Here is a 19,975-nt window from a genome sequence, read left to right on the forward strand (position 1 = left end):
GCATAAACTAGGCCTGTATTCCAAGTATGGAAGATTAAGGGGCAATCTAAATGAGGTGTTTATAATTATAGAATTGAATGAGTAAAGAGAGAAAAACTATTTCTTCTGGTGGGAAAGTTCAGATCAAAAAGGGGCATAATAAAATTAGAGCTAAGCCATTCAAGGGTGAAGCCAGGAAGCACTTTTTCAAACAAAGGGTGGTAGAAATTTGGTATGCTCGCCTCCAAAAGGCTATTCAGGCTACATCAATTCAAGATTTCAAAATGGAGATTGATAGGATGGTTAGGCAAAGGTATAAGGCATACCATGGCAGGTAAATGGAAGACAGATACAGATTCGTCCACGATCTAACCGCATGGCAGAACAGGCTTGAGGGGTTGAATGGCTTACTATTGTTCCTACATTGGAAAATTAAGCTTGCATCTTGTTTCACTCTGATGTGGTTGATTACTCTTCCAAAGGCCATGCTGTACAGAATCTAGATTACTAAGATAACTTGCATAACTGACCAGCATTGCCAGGAGTTCTTTTATTATTTCTAGACTTACTAACAATTCCACCCCTTTGATCTGTTCTGTTGATAACTCTTGCACTGAGGAATCCTGGAATGTAAATGATGCTTTGGCTCCAGGTTTATTGGTTTCTTTCTGGTGGCTTACTCCAGTTTCAGTTGGTTGCTTTTCAGTCACTTGCACAGCCTGCTTTGGCCAGAGCTTGGGTGATGGCGGCTCTGTGGCTTGTGGAGCTCTCATCTTTGGTTTGGACAGTTGCTGTTCTGGAAGGTTAAAAGCAACTTGACTGTCCTCAGTTATTCTGTGACTGTGCAGCTGCTGCAACGCTCTTTCCCTCTGAAGCTGCTGACGACTTTTGTTTGTTGATGGTACTCGTTTAATTCTTTCTGGCTTTTCTGAGATCAATGGATCTGAAAATAATGTTTAAAAAAAGTTATTTTTATTCCATCCAACACCAGTGGCCATCTACTCACAGGCCTCTGTTGATGTCACTTGACTGACAAGGACAATTCTTACTCAACGCAAGATACTTCATCTCTCCTTCATACCATAGTAAATTAATGTGTTGCCACACTTGATGGCTCCAATACATTGTACTTCAAGCTTGTACAGTAAAGAGTATTGTGATTTTCCTTTATTTCTAAAAAATTGGTCAAACAGGATCTAGAAACGTTGGAACAGATGCTGGAAGATATATGTACCTGATGCATCTGGTTACAAATAGATCAAACACATGCAAGACACATTCCCGGTCCCACGTTGGACCATATTAATGTATACATGAGCTGAACTTCAAACTCAAGCTCTTTCCCACTCAAGAAACGAAACATATAAGCCATACCCTCAACGCTTGCTTTAAATATGTACCATTCATTTGTATGCCAATAAAACATATACAATTAAAGGCTAAAATCAACAGAGGACCCCATATTTCTTAATCCTCCATCAGACCTAGTCTATTTTAGTGTGCCTTTGGCAGCAACAACTGATGGCTGTACAGCAACAGAAAAGACCTCAAGTTTCTATAACCACCTCCCAATGGAAATCAGAAGCTCAGAAAACAAAATGATTTTTATTTGTTCTGCAATGGGGTCTGGAGCATGCACATGTAGTAAACAGGGACAGCAGAGGTTGTGGGTCTCTTGATGACCCTTTCCACAGCCCAAATACATTAGGCCTTAAACCCATGAGTAATGAGTTTCACATATAATCATCGAATGATACAACACAGAAAGAAGCATTTGGCCAATTGTGTCTGTGCAGGCTCTTTGGTAAAGCTAAGCAAATAGTCTCACTCCCATACTCTTTCTTCATCGCCCTGCAAATATTTTTCTCCCCTTTCAAGTATTTATCCAATTCCCTTTGGAAAGGGATTATTGAATCTGCTTCCACCAACCTTTCAGGCAGTGCATTCCAGCTCAACTCATTTTTCTAAACAATGTTTCCTTCTGTCAATTTTGCCAGTCACCTTAAATCTGTGTCCTCTACTTACTGACCCATCTGCCACTGGAAACAGTTTCTCCTTATGTACTCTCATCAAAACATTTCATGATTTTGAACACCAAATCTGTTAACTTTCTCTGCTCCAAGGAGAACAATTCCAGCTTTTTCAGTCTCTCCACGTGATGTTGATTGATGGATAAATATTGGCCGGGATACCGGGGATATCTCCCCTACTCTTCTTTGAAAGTGCCACGGGATCATTCATTCACCTGACAAGGCCTCTGTTTAACATCTCATCTGAAAGATGGCACCTCCAGTGCAGCACTGAGTGCCGGCCTAGATTTTTGTGCTCAAATCTCTGGAGCAGAACTTGAACTCACAACCTTCTGAATCAAAGGCTAAGCCACAGCTGACACTGAAGTCCTACATCGCTGATAGCAGTCTTCCTCTTCTGCACCCTCTGAGGCCTTGACATCCTTCCTAAAGTGTGGCAGTAAATAATACTCCAGCAGAAGCCTATCTAGTGTTTTATAAAGGTTTAGCAAAATTTTGTTTAACTTTATGCCTCAATTAATAAAGTACATATGGAATCCTTGGCTTTAATAGCCACCTCAATTGCCCTGCCGCAAAGATTTGTGTATATACACCTCCAGGTCTTTGCTCCTGCGCCCCTTTAAAATATTAGTTTATATTGCATTGCCTCATTCTTCCTACCAAAATGTATTACTTCCCATCTCTCTGCATTATATTTCATCTGTCATGTGTCTGCCCATTTCACTAGTGTGCCTATGCCCTTCTGAAGTCTGTTCCAATCTTCCTCATTTGTTACTACATTCCCAAGTTTCCTCCCACTACAAACTTTGAAGTTATGCCACGTATCCAAAGTCCAAGTCATTAATATAAAAAAATAGTGGTCCCAACATCAGTCGCTGGAAGACACCAGTCTACTTCACTTCAGTCTGAAAAACAACCAATCACTACTCTGCTTTCTGTCATGTAGTCAAATGTCACATCCACACTATCCATGGGCTGCAATTTTGCTAATAAGTTTATTATGCGGTAGATTGTGTTTATCCCTCCCTGCCTTTTTAATAACAGGGGTATAATGTTTTCAAATCCTCCAACACCACCCACATATCTAAGGAGGAGTGGAAGACAGTGGACAGAGATTCCACAATTTCAACCCTTGCATTCCTCAGTAACTTAAATGTTTCCCATTGGGTGATGTTACGACTATGAGGACCATAAAACTTAAGTATTTCATCTATTTTTATCCTATCCAATATTGCTACTTCCTCCTTTAGTGCTGCATTGGCAGCATCCTCTTTAGTGAAGACAGATGCAAAGCACTCATTTAGTACTTCAGCCATTCCCTCTGCATCAAGAAAATCCTCTCTTTAATCCAGAGTCAGCCCCACCCTTCCTTTAACTATTTATGTTTATAAAAGACTTTTGGGTTCCTTTTTATGTTAGGCATTAATCTACTCTCATTCTCTTTGCCCCTCTTATTGCCCTCTTTTCCTTTGAGCCACAAAAACCCAACAGGAAAAGTGATCCAACTGCAGCTAACAAGAGAAGTTAAAGATTGTATTAGATCAGAGGAAGAGGGTTATAAAGTTGCCAAAAAAAGTATGCCTGATGATGGCTGAATTCTAAAATGCTCTCAAAGGAGGACCAAGAAACTAAGAAAGGGAAAGTAGAATATGAAAATAAACTAGCAAGAAACAAAACTGTAAAAGCTTCTATAGATATGTAAAAAGGAAAAAGATTAGCAAAGACAAATGTGGGCCCATTACAGGCAGAGACATGAGCGGGGTGCTGCAGATCCTGGAGGTCTCGGGTGAAGGCAGGAGGTGCTCAGCGGGTCCGGCAGCATTGTGCATCATTCGCTCAATTATTATTATTGCTGGAAAATGGGATTAGAATAGATAGGTGCTTGATGGCCAGCACAGACATGATGGGCCAAAGGATCTGTTCCTGTGCTGTATAACTCTATGACTATGATTTGAATTTATAATGGGAATCAAGGAAATGGCAGAGAAACTAAACAAATACTTTGTGGCTATCTTCACAGAGGAAGATACAACAAAAATCCTCTTAGAAATACTAGAGAACCAAGGGACTGGAGAGAATGAGGAACTGAAAGAAACTAATTAGTTTAAAAAAAGTACTGGAGAAATTAATGGGACTGAAAATTGATAAATCCCCTGGACTTGATGATTTACATCCCAGAGTGCTGAAAGAGGTGGCTGCAGAGATAGTGGATGCATTGGTGGTCATCTTCCAGAATCTATAGAATTTTGGAACAGTTCCTGCAAATTGGAAGGTAGCAAATGTAACTCCACTATTTAAGAAACGAGAGAGAGAGAAAACAGGGAACTAATGACTTTTTAGCTTGACATCAGTAGGTAAAATGCTAGAATCTATTATATAGGATGTAACAACTGGACACTTAGAAAACAATGGTAGGATTGGGCAGAGTTTTTTTCTGAGGATGTAACCAGCAGAATAGATAAGGGGGAAACCAGTAGATGTGGCGTAATTAGACTTTCAGAAGGCTTTTGATAAGGTCCCACACGAGGTTAGTAAACAAAAATTAGAGCACATGGGATTGGAGGCATTATACTGGCATGGATTGATTGTTCCTACTTTTTTTTGTCTGTTAACCAAACAGGTCATTATCAGGTTGGCAGGCTGTGACTAGTTGGGTACCGCAAGGATCAGTGATTGGGCCCCAGCTATTCACAAGCTATAAATTAATGATTTGGATGTGGGGATCAAATGTAATGTTTCCAAGTTTGCTGACGACACAAAAGTAGGTGGGAATGAGTTGTGAGGAGGCTGCAAAGAGGCTTCTAGGGGATTTAGACAGGCTAAAGGTGAGTGGGGAAGAACATGGCAGATGGAATATAATGTGGAAAGATGTGACATTACCCACTTTGGTAGGAACAGAAATGCAGAGCATTCCTTAAAATGGTCAGAGATTGGGCAGTGTTGATCTCCAAAAGGGACCCGGGTGCCCTTGTTAGCTTTCAGTGCCTCATGAACATGTAGGTGCAACAAGCAACTAGGAAGGTAAATGGTATGTTGGCCTTTATTGCAAGTAGATTTGAATACAGGGATAAAGAAGTCTCGTTGCAATTGTATAGAGCCTTGGTAAGACCACACCTAGAGTATTGTGTACAATTTTGATCTTGTTACCTAAGGAAGGATATACTTGCCATAGAGGGAAAGCAAAAGGTTCAGTAGACTAATTCCTGGGATGGTAGGACTGTCCTATGAGCAGAGATTGAGGAGGCAGGGTCTGCATTCTCTAGAGTTTAGAAGAATGAGAGGTGATCTCATTCAAACATATGAAATTCTTAGAGGGTTCAGCAGGGTAGATGCAAGAAGGGATGGAGGAAGGAGGAGGAATTTCCACTCACTCAGAGGGTGGTGAATCTTTGGAATTCTCTAGCCAAGAGGGCAGTGAAGGCTCAGTCATCGAGTATGGTCAAGACAGATCGAGGGACATCAAGGGATAGGCAGATAGTACAGGAAATGGTGTTTAGGTAGAAGATCAGCCATGATCTAGTTAAATGGCCTATGTTCCCAGATTACCTTTGTACTTTCTATATTCAGCTTGGTTCTCTCTTGTACTCTATCTATATGGCTGATCAACTTTTATGTTTTTTCTCCTGCTTCTAGTAGCACCTCCCAAGTTATATCATTGCAGTAACAGCTACTGTACAAGAACCCACAAGACAAAACGTATGTTGCATAAGTGGGTTGACTAGTTACATCACAGCAAAAAAGGTCTTTATAAAACATTATGTGTCTAGCTTTTTAAAAAAATTGCTTAAGGTTGATTATTCTTTTTTGGTTTGATTGCACCGATTGGAATTTAGAGCATGAATCAGTGTGGGTTTGGAAATGTTACTTGTGTTCTTTGCACATACATTATAAAAAAGAACATTTGTTCCAGGACGATGCCATCTTTATGAAATAGGAAAAATACTGTGGTGGAAATCTATTTCTTGTAAATGCAATATGTACATTTTTTAGTAAACCAGTATGCGTCATTGTGGTTCGTCAATGGTTATGATAATTTATTTTTAAAATGGCACCAAAAGTCCATTCCTGCTTAAAAGTTCTAATGATCAGAGACCTTAGTCAGGCTGTAGATTAGCTAACTTTACATGTCACTGCCTCAGCAGTTCTGAAATGAGTGTTAGTATATCATGCAAGTTACCACCCATGTTCTATCTGTATTTAATTTGCAGATCAATAATTCTACAAGGAGTAGCAGGATTGGGGTTGGCACTAATTGGTAAAGATCAACAGCGATCACTGAAATGTATTGCTACAAGATAGTTAAGTATGTGTGGGGAAGGAGAAGAACAATTTGGTGCAGTATTTGCTGCATGTCGCACCTTCACAAATTCTTGTCTTCTGATAGGTGCAGCATTCCCTACAAATCCTAGTGTAGATGTCAAAGATACAGCAGGTATATGGAAAATACAATACCTCTCCAATATTGTATTATTGCTACAATAGTATGTATGCTTACTTTAAACATTCCAGATGTGAAAATAAATTCTGGTAGCATCTGAAGCATTACAAAATATAATACATGTTAATGCCGTTGCTGGTGCAGTTTCTGAAGGCAAATAATTTGAGTATTGCTGAAAAGAGAGAGACTTGTCAAAACTTTTCGTCTTGCAATCAGGAAAATTCTCAAGAATACCAATGTAAGGGAAAGCAACTGTATGTGAAAGAGAGTGCTGATTGGTAGAGGCGGTGCCATGGAGAACGCACCAGCAAATGGCTGTTACTTATCTGAAACAGATGTAATGTGTGTACATTTTCTTTCTGTTTGCAAAGAACAGGATCCTGTGTAAGATGCCTATTCACCAATGTACCACTTACGGAAGCTTTAGATATTTGCGCTGCAGCACTATATCATGGCGATCTAGACCCACCACCAGTGCGTGAATCAGTATTCATTGAACTCGAACTCAGCAACTTGTGCAGTTGCGTTCCATTTTAATGACACAATGTATGCCCAAATAGATGGTGTTGCCATGGGATCTCCTCCATGCCAAGCTCTCACAAACATCTTTGTTGGGTTCCATGAGAAACGTGTCTTCGAGGAATGACACCTAACCTCCTACCTCTTGCATATTTCCAATATGTAGACAATAAAGTTTGCTATATTTGAATCCACAGCTGCATATAATAATTTCCTTACACGTCTTAATGGGCTCCAACCTGTGCTCAAATTCACCTTTGAAATGGAGCAGTCAAATGAGCTCCCTTTCCTTGATGTACTAGTTGAGAAATCTACTAAGGGGTTCTCTTTCACAAGCCTACCTTCACAGGTCAATTCATATGTTGAAATTCCTACAGTTCCATGCGCAATAAGATTGGCCTTATTGGCAACCTCAAACAGGGTCCGAGCCATTTGCTCACAAGGCAAGCTTGATGCTGAAAAAGCACGAATCAAAGGCATCCTGCGTGACAACGGCTGTGATCAGATCATCTCTCGCTATATATTGCACAAACTTATGAACGGGCCTAAGGCCGTCATTTTCAGCCCTGAAAATTGCCCAGTCTACCTCAGATTGCCTTGGAAGGGTAATGTATCCCAAAGATTTGAGCACCAGGTGAAGCTAGCTGTTTCGTGCTGCTACTGTGCAGAAGCAACGTGTGGCGTTTGCCATTAACAGGATGCTGCCATCAAGTCAAAGAGACGTTCTGCCAATCACACAAATGAGTTATGAGATACATGAATTTTAATGCCAGTATAATGCTAGGTACATAGGCTGTACATCTCAGAGATTGGCGGACTGTATCAAACAACATGTCTCTTCTGTTGTTTGCAATGGGAAAAGTACAGGCTGTACCCAACCAGCTCGTGCTTGCAAAACTCAAAACAGTGTCCAACATTAGATGTGATTTCGCGATTGGACAATATTTGCTAAATAATCCTCCATGTGCTAAGAATTACGCTGAAAACCAATTTAAGATGGTCAGTCAGGCTTGCAGCGTGGCGCATATGCGCATACTGGAAGCTACATATATTAATACACATGGCCCCGTTCTTTGCAGGCATTGCACCTGTTTCAGCTAAACAAAATAAGTGACGGCCATTCGCTGGTTCATTCCCCCGGGCAATGCCTTGACCAGAGTCAAGCTGCCTGGTTTAAATTTTAGACAAAGCTTTGCAGTTAACTGTCAGTCACCATAAACTCCATGGCAATGCCTCTACCAGAGTCCACTTGCTAACCAATCAGCACCCACTTCTCATACAGTATAAATCTGTTGCTTTCCTTTACATTGGTATTCTTGAGTTGTCCTGATGAGTGCAAGATGAAAAGCTTAGACAAAATGTCTCTTTTCAGCAATACTCAAGTTCTGCACTAACAAAATAATTGTGTTGAAAATCTTGAATGAACGTTTTCTTTCTAAAAGTTACTTCTGCAATATCTTTTGTTAAATAATGGTTATTGCAATATCCCAAGAGAGACCTCAAGGCATGCTGCAACCCATCATAGCCTAATTAATATATGGCTCACTTACTGTTAAACCAGGTGGATTAGGGTAGCTTGAAATTTCATGCCCATTATCTCTCACATCAAATTACAGTGTCCAAGACTGAAGACTACCAGCACTTGGATATAGTTTTATGGACCATCTGGATGTAGATAGGTTAATGGCTATTTTAACCATCATTCTATTCACAGAAACGTAGATACTCCATGCAAATCTAAAGGCACAGTTGGACCATGGAGGGCTTCAGCAAACTTCAGAAAATCCTTTATCATATATTAACCTAGCAAACTGGTGACATCTGGTGGCTGAAACAAGATTGTTCATCAATATTATCTTACACACTAGATTCAAGATATCATGGTGCATGGACAATAACAGGTAGCTTACAGAACGACCCAAGCAGAATCTGGGAAACAGCAAAAAATATGCCAAAGAATTAGACTAGGATAGCATTCATTGGATGTTTGATGTGCTATTCCTATTTGATTTGAAGTACAGTGATGCTATTGATTTGATTAGGTAGGCTGTATAGGAACAAGACTGCAATTATTCAACATGGACCAAATGAAATACGCCACGATCTATGGTAAGTCTAAGTCCACCTGGCATACAAGACGTCCCCATTTTTCCGGCCTGGAAAACCATGTTTTTGCATATACTCGGCGTACAAGTTGATCCCTCTATCCCTCTGCCATTTCCAGCCATGACATGCTATACTCGCATTAGTTGTCAGCCTCAATTTTTTGCCCCACAAATGCATGTTTTACTTACCTTATAACTAGGAACAAGGGATGAAGCAGGCAATACAGGCAGTGGTGCGAAGATACGTAGGAGTTTAAGACACCTATACAAAGCAGACGCTGCATAGCGAACGACGAAAAGAAATGGGTCCTCCAGCAAAACCGAATGAAGTAGAGTCATAAAGTCAGCCATTGACGGCACAGGAGCAGGCCATTCGGTTGGTTTCAAGCTAAAAGTCATAACATTTGCTAACTCGTCAAATAACTGCTGCAGTGAAGGAATTTAGTATTAGTGGAAAAACTGGAACGAGAATGGAAGGAGGAATCTGCCCTGAAGATTCTCAAGACCCAATACGACACAAGAACAGGGTCCAGCCACTGGCCTGATCTTGAGAAGCATGACCAGGACCTGATATTCTACATCCCAGAGTGTTGAAAGAGGTAGCTATGGAGATAGCGGATGCATTGATCATCTTCCAAAATTCCATAGATTCTGGAGCTGTTCCGGCTGATTGGAAGGTCGCAAGTGTCATCGCACTATTTAAGAAGGGAGGGAGAGAGAAAACAGCCTTACATCAGTCGTTGGGAAAATGCTAGAAACTATTCTAAAAGGATGTGATAAACAGACACTTGAATAATAATGATTTGATTGGGCATAGTCAATATGGATTTATGAATGGGAAATCATGTTCGACAAACCTGTGGGAGTTTTTGAGGATGTTACTTACACAATTGATAAAGGGGAGTCGGTGGACATGGTATACTTGGATTTTCAGAAGGCTTTTGATAAAGTCCCCCACAGGAGATTGGTTAGCAAAATTAAAGCACATGGGATAGGTGGTAATATACTGGCATGGATTAAGAATTGGTTAACAGGCAGAAAAGAAGAATAAACGGGTCATTCTCACGTTGGCAGGCTGTGACTAGTGGGGATCAGTACTTGAGCCCCAGCTGTTCACAATATACATCAATGATTTGACGCGGGGACCAAATGTAGTATTTCCAAGTTCACGGATGACAGAAAACTAGGCAGGAGTGTGTGTTGTGAGGACGATGCAAAGCGGCTTCAAGGGGATTTGGACAGACTTAATGAGTGGACAAGAATGTGGCAGATGGAATATAATGTGGTAAAATGTGAGGTTATCCACTTTAGGAGGGACAGATGTGCAGAGTATTTCTTAAATGGCAAGAGATTAGAAAGTGTAGATGTACAAAAGGGACCTGGGTGTCCTAGTCAATAAGTCACTGAAAGCTAACATGCAGGTCCAGCAAACAATTGGGAAGGCTAATGGTATGTTAACCTTTATCGCAAGAAGATTTGAGTACAGGAGTAGTGAAGTCTTGCTTCAATTGTATAGAACCTTGGTTAGACCTCACTTGTAGTACTGTGCACAGTTTTGGTCCCCTTACCTTAGGGAGGATATTATTGCCATAGAGGGAGTGCAACAAAAGTTCACCAGACTTGTTCCTAGGATGGCGGGACTGTCCTATGGAGAGAGATTGGGGAAACTGGGCCTGTATTCTCTAGAGTTTCGAAGAATGACAGGTGATCTCATTGAAACCTACAAAATACTTAAAGGGATAGACAGGGTAAATGCAGCCAAGATGTTTCATGGTTGGGGAGTCTAAAACCAGGGGACACAATTTCAAAATAAAAGGGGGAAGCCACTTAGGACAGAGATAAGGAGAAATTTCTTTACTCAGAGCGTTGTCAATCATTGGAATTCTCTACCCCGGAGGGCTGTGGAAGCTCATTGAGTTAGTTTAAAGCAGAGATTGATAGATTTCTAAATACAAATGACATAAGGGGATATGAGGATAGTGTGGGAAAAAGGCATTCAAGTGAATGATCAGCCATGATCATATTGAATGGGAAGGCAGGCTCGATGGGCTGAATGGCCTACTCCTGCTCCTACGTTCCTATGTATTGGAATGGGTCCTCAAAAATCGTCACAATGGTTACATTGGCACCAGAAATGCAGTGCGTACATATGCACTTAAGTGGGCCAAACCCAGCAAAGATTTCAAAGTAACAGCTAGTTGGTGTAGCCACTTTATGGAACAAAAATATCTAGTGTTGCAGCAGAAGACCAAGATTGTCAGAGACTACCAAAAGACCTCAATGCCAAAATTACCAGTTTCCAGCGATTCATCAACCAGTGGGAAAAACAAGAGTCCCCATTATGCTACATTGGCAACATGGATGAAATGCCCATGAATTTCAATATGCCCAGCAACCAAAAGTGGAAAGGTTCGAAAACAGTTCTAGGTGAAAACTACTGGACATAAGACAAGCAGCACGGAGGTACTAGCTGCCATGGCCAATGGAATTAAATTAAAGCCTATGGTATTATTCAAAAGTTAAACCATGCCGTATATCAAGATCCCTTCAGCCGTTTTTGTGCATGTCCATGACAACAGCTGGATGGAGTGAAGTTATTGTTTGATGTGCGGAATAGGTGCGCCCCAGTGGCCTACGTAAAGAATGCAGCTCATTAGTGTGGGACATGTTCAGGTCCTCTACAACGGATGAGATCGAGATCAAGAGGTGTTGCGAAGAAATAACACCCACATTGCAGTTGTATCAAGGGGACTAATGTCCGTAGTTCAACCTCTGGAAGTGTGCCTCAACAAGCCATTCAAGGATCATGTTCGCGCTGAAGTGGAATATGTGGATGGTTGATGGAGGAAAAAAACCTTCAGAGTGGAAAAATGCACGCTGCCCTGCTTGATGGTGTGTGTGGCTGGCAAAAATGTGGAATATCCAATTCAATGGCTCGAGAGCAAGATGATTCGTTGTGAAGCGATGATTATGAAATGAAAAGCACCACATCTGATGCAGTGTGGGATCCTTACAATGATGCCAAGCCAAAGTGACTCAATGAATTTGATGAACTCTTTGCTTTGGATGCCGAAGACAATGAATTTGATGGGGGTTTAAGATGCTTTATTGTGGCTAGATATTTTTGTAGAATTAATTGAGTAAACTGTGCCACATTAATTTAACATGAATTATCAGTATTTTCTTTCACATTTCAAAATGGTGATCACCCACAAAAGTAGATCACATTTTATACTCGGCATAGAAGTCGACGCCCAATTTTGGAAAGGTATTTGGAGGCTTCAGAAGGTTCACTGAAATGCTGCGGTCTATGGTAGTTAGTTTATTCTAATCCATGAAAGCTTATCCAAGTCCAAAACATCATTAATAATCTAGATCCAACTAGATAATCTAGATATTATCTAAAGGAAATTAGGCTATTTTTAAAAACAAAACAGTGAATGTTCAAACAAGGAATAAGTGAAGTGGTGCTCTCTTCTCAGTGAGAAAAGAGACACTTCTTAACATAACTCAAATTTCTCGGTGCCACTCAGTGGTGTACTCTTGTACAAGCCATTCCACTAGGACATGGAAGTCTCCCAAATTAACTTTTACAATTTAACTGCATTAAATAAGTTAGTTAAAAATCACTGGACGGTGTCCTGGCAATCAAGGCAACTGTGGCCAGCCCATTCTGCACCAGTTTTTAAAAGAACTATAAATCAAAGCAGAATGACAGTTCCAAAATTCACTAGGAAGTATTCCAACAGTTTTCTGCTCTTTTGATACTTAGCTGGGCCATCAAATCAGCCGTACAAGTACAATTGCCTTCAATGAAGATTTTCTTTAGTTAAGAAAAACATTTACACATATTACCAGCCATTATTGTCCAAAGAATAGACCAGACCCCTTTGCATGGGGCATTCTATTCTCATAACAAAATAAAAACCCTAAATTAGTCCCCTAAATGTAGAGACATTCAAGTTGCAACTAACTTATTTTTAAAAAACACAAGTCTTCAATGTCTAAGGAAATGTGTTTTCTAGTTTATAATTAATGTTTTCCCTGACCACAAACAAACTTGGCATAATGATTTTTTTTTGAAAGGGTCTCTGTCGAAAAATGCCCGAGAATGAAAGTTTGACACTTCAATATTTCCTCTCAAAACTCACTCAAAATGAATGAGCTGGGAGATTCTGTAATATTAATGAAGCTTTTCTGTGCAAGTTTCAGCTTATTAGGTCCTTTTTTTCCCCATCACTGTACTTAATGAATTAAAAACATCCTCACTTAAAGTAGTCACATTCAAGCTAAACTATATAATCTTATGACTATTAGATAATCTGGTGTCTTGGGAAGTCTGTTTAAGGGAGGAACCAAGCACTTAATTCTGGTACAACCGTACATATGATTTGCTCAGATGCATGCCAAATTGGCAACCTTTACAATTTAACAGTTACTGATAAAATACATCAACTTTGGTTACTGCTCTGGGGAGTATTTATTCACATGCACTTTTCAGATCAGCAAGTTTAAAGCAGGGTTAACTGAAGACAAGATGAGCCATTCAACTTCCACAAAAGGCAATTATAGTTTTCACACAAAATTATTTGGAAAGAAGAGGGACAGAGTTGAAGGAAGTATAGGAGTCTCTGCAGTACAGGCCAAAGAGCTGAGAGGCACAAAGCACCCACACTGGCAGGGGTGTTGGGTATAATTGCAGTGATAGGTTTATGTCGAAATTTATAATGGAAATTACCCATGCCCACAAACTTGACAAATGAGAGACCCGGAAGCAAGGTTTTGTAAATAGAAGGCAATATTCTGTAGACAGGAAGTGCATGCAGATGTAAAAATATACCACTAGATAATTACTCATGACATTGCACAAAGGTAGTCAAGATCAAATATACTCTATAGGTAAAAATAGGTTAGACAGCAGGGAATAATTGGATCAGGAACCAGAGACATAATTTGGAATCCATTTTAAAGGTGATCCATTCTGTCCTTATTTTATACTTGCATCGTAAACTTCTGTGTCCACATTGATAATGTAAGGTACCTATGTAAACATCTCATTTGTCTTGGCAGCGGAGGTGCAGTTTCAATTATGTGGACATATGAACTTGCAACGGCATAAGTTGACAGCAAGTGTACATAGACATAATTAATCCATTAATTAAATCTCCCATGGTGTTGGACATGACAAGCTGGAGGTAACAGTTTCTCTGTTGCCCTTTAAATAATTCTTCTATTTCTTTTGGTTGCCTACACTTTAAAAAGTACTTCATTAGCCGTGAAGCATTTTGGAACAATTATGAGGATTTGAAAAGGTGTTTTAAATACGTTCTTGGAGTTTCTCTCCCCATACTTCTTTGCTTCTCTGTTCTTTTCCACTCGCCTCACCTTTTTCAAGTGAGAGCCAGGTCAGTGATACGGCATTGCAAGAAGCCACCGGTGGCTGCAGATAGTATTGTTTGCGTGTGTGGAGGGGTGGGTAGAAATCTGGCCTTCAGCAGCTCCTTTCCCATTTTCCTCCTTCAATTCTTCATGCTTCCTCCACCCCCTGCTGTTACACCATTCCACCTGATGGGAGATGAAGTTGAAGGATGCTCGAGTGGAGCAAAAACACTGGCAAAGAACTGTTAGACCAAATGGCCTGTTCCTGTACTGTAAATACTATGTAATAGCACACCCGAACTCCCATCCCTACCCTTACCATTTCCCTTTTTAAACCACCTACTCAATCCTTGTACCAATCATACCTTCTTTCTTGCATCATTCACTTCACACAATTTTATTTCGACTCCCTCCAGCATCCCTAAAGGGCAGGTGGCAAGTCCCTTGACCAAACAATTTCCCATCTACCTACCTTGCTATCTAATTTCCCCCCCAAACATGCTTTGCTTTCAAAATTCAACTTATACAAAAAAAATTGGAGGAAAGAAACTGCCTGCCCTCCTTTCCCGCTCTCAATAGCTTTCTCTTCTCCACGCCCTTTGTTTCATACATGCTAGAACTTAGTCTGGCGCAGATATAAGCAACTAGAACTTATCTTTCTTATGGTCACCAAAACACAGGTGACGTAATTAGGCGACTTCAAAATTCAACTGTGGAAATAAAAAAGGTCAAAAAAAATCCTTAAAATGTTACAATTTTATAATGTCCCAAAACCCTTCACATCTCCAACACGAGCATGTGCACCCATCATCCATTCTATACAATTTATTTGGGGAATTTTCTCTGAACTGAAATTAAATTAAGAATCCAGAGTACGGAAGATTGAAAAGCATAAAAGCAAAGCAAGATGTAGCGAATAAATATCTCCTCTCTAGGATTTTAAAAGCCTGAAAATTGTAGAAACAAAGACAAAAGCCTGTGAATGAAATAGTGGATGCATTGGTGGTCATCTTCCAAGATGCTATAGACTCTGGAACAGTTCCTACAGATTGGAGGGTAACTAATGTAACCCCACTATTTAAAAAAAGTGAGGCAGAGAGAAAGCAGGGAATTACAGACCAGTCAGCCTGACGTCAGTAGTGGGTAAAATTCTAGAGTCCATTATCAAAGATTTTATAGCAGAGCACTTAGAGAACAGTGGTAGAATCGGGCAGAGTCAGCATGGATTTACGAAAGGGAAATCATGCTCGACAAATCTATTAGAATTCTTCGAGAATGTAACTAGTAGAGTTGATGAGGGGGAGCCAGTGGATGTGGTTCATTTGGACTTTCAGAAGGCTTTCGACAAAGTCCCACATAAGATATTAGCATGTAAAATTAAAGTGCATGGGATTGGGGGTAGTGTATTGCGATGGACAGAAAATTGGTTGGCAGACAGGAAACAAAGAATAGGGATAAATGGGTCATTTTTCGAATGGCAGGCAGTGACTAGTGGGGTACTGCAGGGATAGGTGCTAGGACCCCAGCTATTCACAATATACATTAATGATTTAGATGAGGGAACTAAATGCAATATATCCAACTTTGCAGATGACAAAACTGGGTGGAAGGGAGAGTTGTGAGGAGGATGCAGAGAGGCTTCAGGGTGATTTGGACAAGTTGAGTGAGTGGGCTAATGCATGGCAGATGCAGTATGTAGATAAATGTGAAGTTATCCACTTTGGTAGCAAAAACAGGAAGGCAAATTATCTGAATGGCTATAAACAGAGAGGGGAATATGCAGCGAGACCTGGGTGTTCTCGTACACCAGTTGCTGAAGGTAAGCATGCAGGTGCAACAGGCAGTAAAAAAGCAAAATGGTTTGTTGGCCTTCATAGCGAGAGGATTCAGGTATGGAGCAGGGATGGCTTGCTGCAATTATACAGGGCCTTGGTGAGGCCACACCTGGAATAGTGTGTGCAATTTTGGTCTCCTTATCTGAGGAAGGATGTTCTTGCTATAGAGGGAGTGCAGCGAAGGTTTACCAGACTGATTCGTGGGATGGCGGGACTGATGTAGGAGGATAGATTGAGTCGGTTGGGATTATATTTGCTGAAGTTCAGAAGAGTGGGGGGGGGGGGGGGGGGGTGGAGAAATCTCATAGAAACCTATAAAATTCTAACAGGACTTGACAGGGTAGATGCAGGAAGGATGTTTCCGATGGTGGGGGAATCCAGAACCAGGGGTCATAGTCTAAGGATACAGGGTAAACCTTTCAGGGTTGAGAGGAGGAGAAATTTCTCCACCGAGAGAGTGGTGAGCCTGTGGAATTCACTACCACAGAAAGCAGTTGAGGCCAAAACATTGTATGTTTTCAATAAAGAGTTAGATATAACTTTTGGGTCTAAAGGGATCAAAAGGGTATGGGGCAAAAGCAGGAACAGGCTACTGAGTTGGATGATCAGCCATGATCGTAATGAATGGCTGAGCAGGCTCGAAGGGCTGAATGGCCTACTCCTGCTCCTATTTTCTATGTTTCTATGAATGAGTCAGAGTAAGAGTTGAATCTGCCTTTATGATAGCAGAAAAAGGTGTGCAAGATAGTGGAGTGGAATTCACAAGACTGCCTACCTTAGAATCGATTTAACCAAGGCGGCAAAGATTGCCCAAAGAATAAAAATAAGTTTGCTAGAATTCAGTGTTTTTCTCTTGATTCTGGCAGAGCAGCCTGGACTGAAGGAATTGATTTTAAATGACTAGAACTTAACAGCAAATAATTGGGAAATAAATTTGATGTGAAAATATGTGCACAACCTTCTACATAGTCTGCAGGAAGAAAAGCATCTTGCAAGTAATTTACAGTAGAAAGATTTATACTGTAATGATTCAATTTGCAAAAGAAAGATAAAAGAAACAGGAAATTGCAAACACTGGAAATCGGAATTAAAGCCACAAAATGGACAAGTCTATCAGCATCTAAGAAATGATGATCAGGTCTATTCCCAAAACATTAAACTTCATCAAGAAGCTGGAAAATATCCAAGGTCCTTTTATGGGACTGAAGAGAACAATCTGCTGCACACTTTCAGCATTTCCTGTTTTTGGTTCATTCAATTCTCAATGATGTTATAAGCATTACAACTTCCCTTAAACTGATTTTAACTCTAATCGACTGTGGGTTTCCAGGAAAAGGTCAACAGTAGCAACTTTTGTTTTCCTGTCACTTTCAACTGTGTGAATGCAAAACAAGCATCAACTGAAATGCATGACTACCTCGTTCCCGATTTGCAATTGAAGCAGGTTTGGAGCACTTGGCAATCCAGTGACTCCTTTGAGCAGTATTATTTATTTGGACAGGTTTTTTTTGCTCTTAAAATATGGCATTTAACAGAAACTGTTTGCATCAACACATCATAGATGCACAGTATCTGGCACAATTTAGGTTTCTAGATTTTACTGAACTAATTTTGCAATATTTATTATACAGCGGAGCCATGATGTCGCTAAGAGCTCTCAAGAATTACTTAAATTATGGCACAGGTAGGAGGATGGGAGAGACAGACAGGCTGGCACCCATTTTTTTTCCATGATATGATGCCAATCTTTCATTATGCACCAAGACTTTAAAAAAAAAGGCCAGTAAATCTACAAATACAGGTTTGTACTATGAAGCATTAACCCATACTACACCATAAGCGAGTTATCACTTCCGCCTGTGACAGCTCCTCGGGGAATGAAGTTCTCGTGAGAACTTCTGGCCAAATAAGCCTAAACTTGTAATGCTGTACTCAGTTGGTTGAAAAGAATGCTTTCATACTGTTTTTCACCCAGTCGGAGGCCAGTTTTCTGGAGGTTAGCCACGTTTCAAAATGGTTTAACTGTTATGGAACTACAGTAAACCTCTAATTGCAAATACAGTAGGTGACACCCATACATTTTAGTATAGAGCTGGTCAGCACCAACATTAGGAATTGAGTATACAAAGCTAACATTTGAATGCACTGAGAGACTGCTGCACTGGCAGAATTAGTGTACCTCAGAAGAAACATTAAACTGATTGCATCTGCTTGTTCCAATAGTTCAGGTGGGCATTAAAGATCTCACGGTGCTATTCAAAGATGAGGAAGTTCTCCTGGTGCCTTACTCAACCAACATTAACAAAAACAGATTAACTGGCCATTTTACTAATGCAGGACAAGTTGCTGAACTTACCTATACAAGTTACTGCTATTTTAAAGCAATTCACTGTGATCTGCTTCGAGATGTGTTGAAAACACTACATAAATGCACGTCTTTTTTATTACTGGAATAGTCGATCATTTTGAAGGGGCTGGAAACTTAAAGTTTCCTTTTTAAGAATAGTCAACCCAGACTGATTGGACTTGTTGGCATTCTTAAGATTGTTTAACTCACTGTTAATTCTATTAATTCAGTTTAACAGACCTGGTAATATATTTTATATACTTAGCTTCACCAGTTTTGACTCATTAAGCAATGTATAAAAAGGCTAACAAAATGAAACTATTCAAAGTTCAAATGCTTGTAATTCAAGCTTTCACATCACAAGAAAATTAGATACAAAAGCAAGCCAAACAACCCCTCAAGTCTGCTCCTTTATTCAATTAGATCATGGCTGATTTGCACCTCAAGCTTCATTTACCTGCTTTTGTCCACATCCCTTACCTAATAAAAATCTATGCATCTTGAACGTTCCAATTGTCCCAGCATCCATAAACTTCTGAGCGAGAGCGAGTTTCAAATTTCTATTACCCTGTGAAAAGGAGTTTCCTGATTTTGCTTCTGAATGGCCTAGCTTTAACTTTATGAAGTCCTGTTGTTCTTGATGCGACCGCCAGGAGAAATAGTTTATCTGTAACTACTCTATCAAATTTAACATTTTAAACATCAGTCGTGATTGCTGATAAAACTGGCCTTGCATGAACTGCTGCTTTCTGTCGCAAAGAACACATTTCAGAAGGATTTGTCCCTTACACTGATGCTCTAACGTATTTAGTCAGGAAACTGTATAATGTTACTTAGCATTCCTCCATCCCTCTCTTTGGCAGCTGCGAGGTTGAACCGTACTGCTCGCAACCTTGGAGTCATATTTGATCCAGGCATCAGCTTCCTTCCACATATTGGCACCATCACTAAGAATATCCATTTCCACCTCTAACATTGCCCAACTTCACTCTTGCCTCAGCTTATCTGCTTTTGAAACCTTCATCCATGCCATTACCAGCTCTGGACTTGAATATTCCAATACACCCCTGACTGACTTCCAAGGTTCTACCCTCTGCAATCTTGATAATTCAGAACTTTGCAGCCCTTGTCTTAACACGCAGTTCCACTCACCTACCTTCCCTGTGCATGCTGACCCACACTGGGGGCGCTTGGCTAAGCAAACCCTTGATTTTAAAATTCTCATCCTGGTTTTCAAATCCCTCCATGGTCTCAATCCTCTCCATCACATCTACTATTAAAGCATCCCCCAGTGACCTCTGTGCTCTGCCAGTTCTGGCCTCTTGAGCATCTCTGATTTTAGT

At 40.4% G+C, this 19,975-nt stretch overlaps 1 protein-coding gene across 1 annotated transcript in view; it reads right to left on the reverse strand.

Annotated features, from left to right (window-relative positions):
* Nucleotides 1-19,975, reverse strand: part of gorab (golgin, rab6-interacting) — a 38,912-nt gene that overhangs the window by 11,521 nt on the left and 7,416 nt on the right. The window contains exon 2 of the mRNA XM_068037375.1: nucleotides 553-922. Within this exon, the coding sequence (XP_067893476.1) occupies nucleotides 553-922 (370 nt within the window). The remainder of the gene's footprint in view (nucleotides 1-552; nucleotides 923-19,975) is intronic.

Source organism: Heterodontus francisci, chromosome 8 (assembly GCF_036365525.1).
Source record: "Heterodontus francisci isolate sHetFra1 chromosome 8, sHetFra1.hap1, whole genome shotgun sequence".
Lineage (NCBI taxonomy): Eukaryota > Metazoa > Chordata > Chondrichthyes > Heterodontiformes > Heterodontidae > Heterodontus > Heterodontus francisci.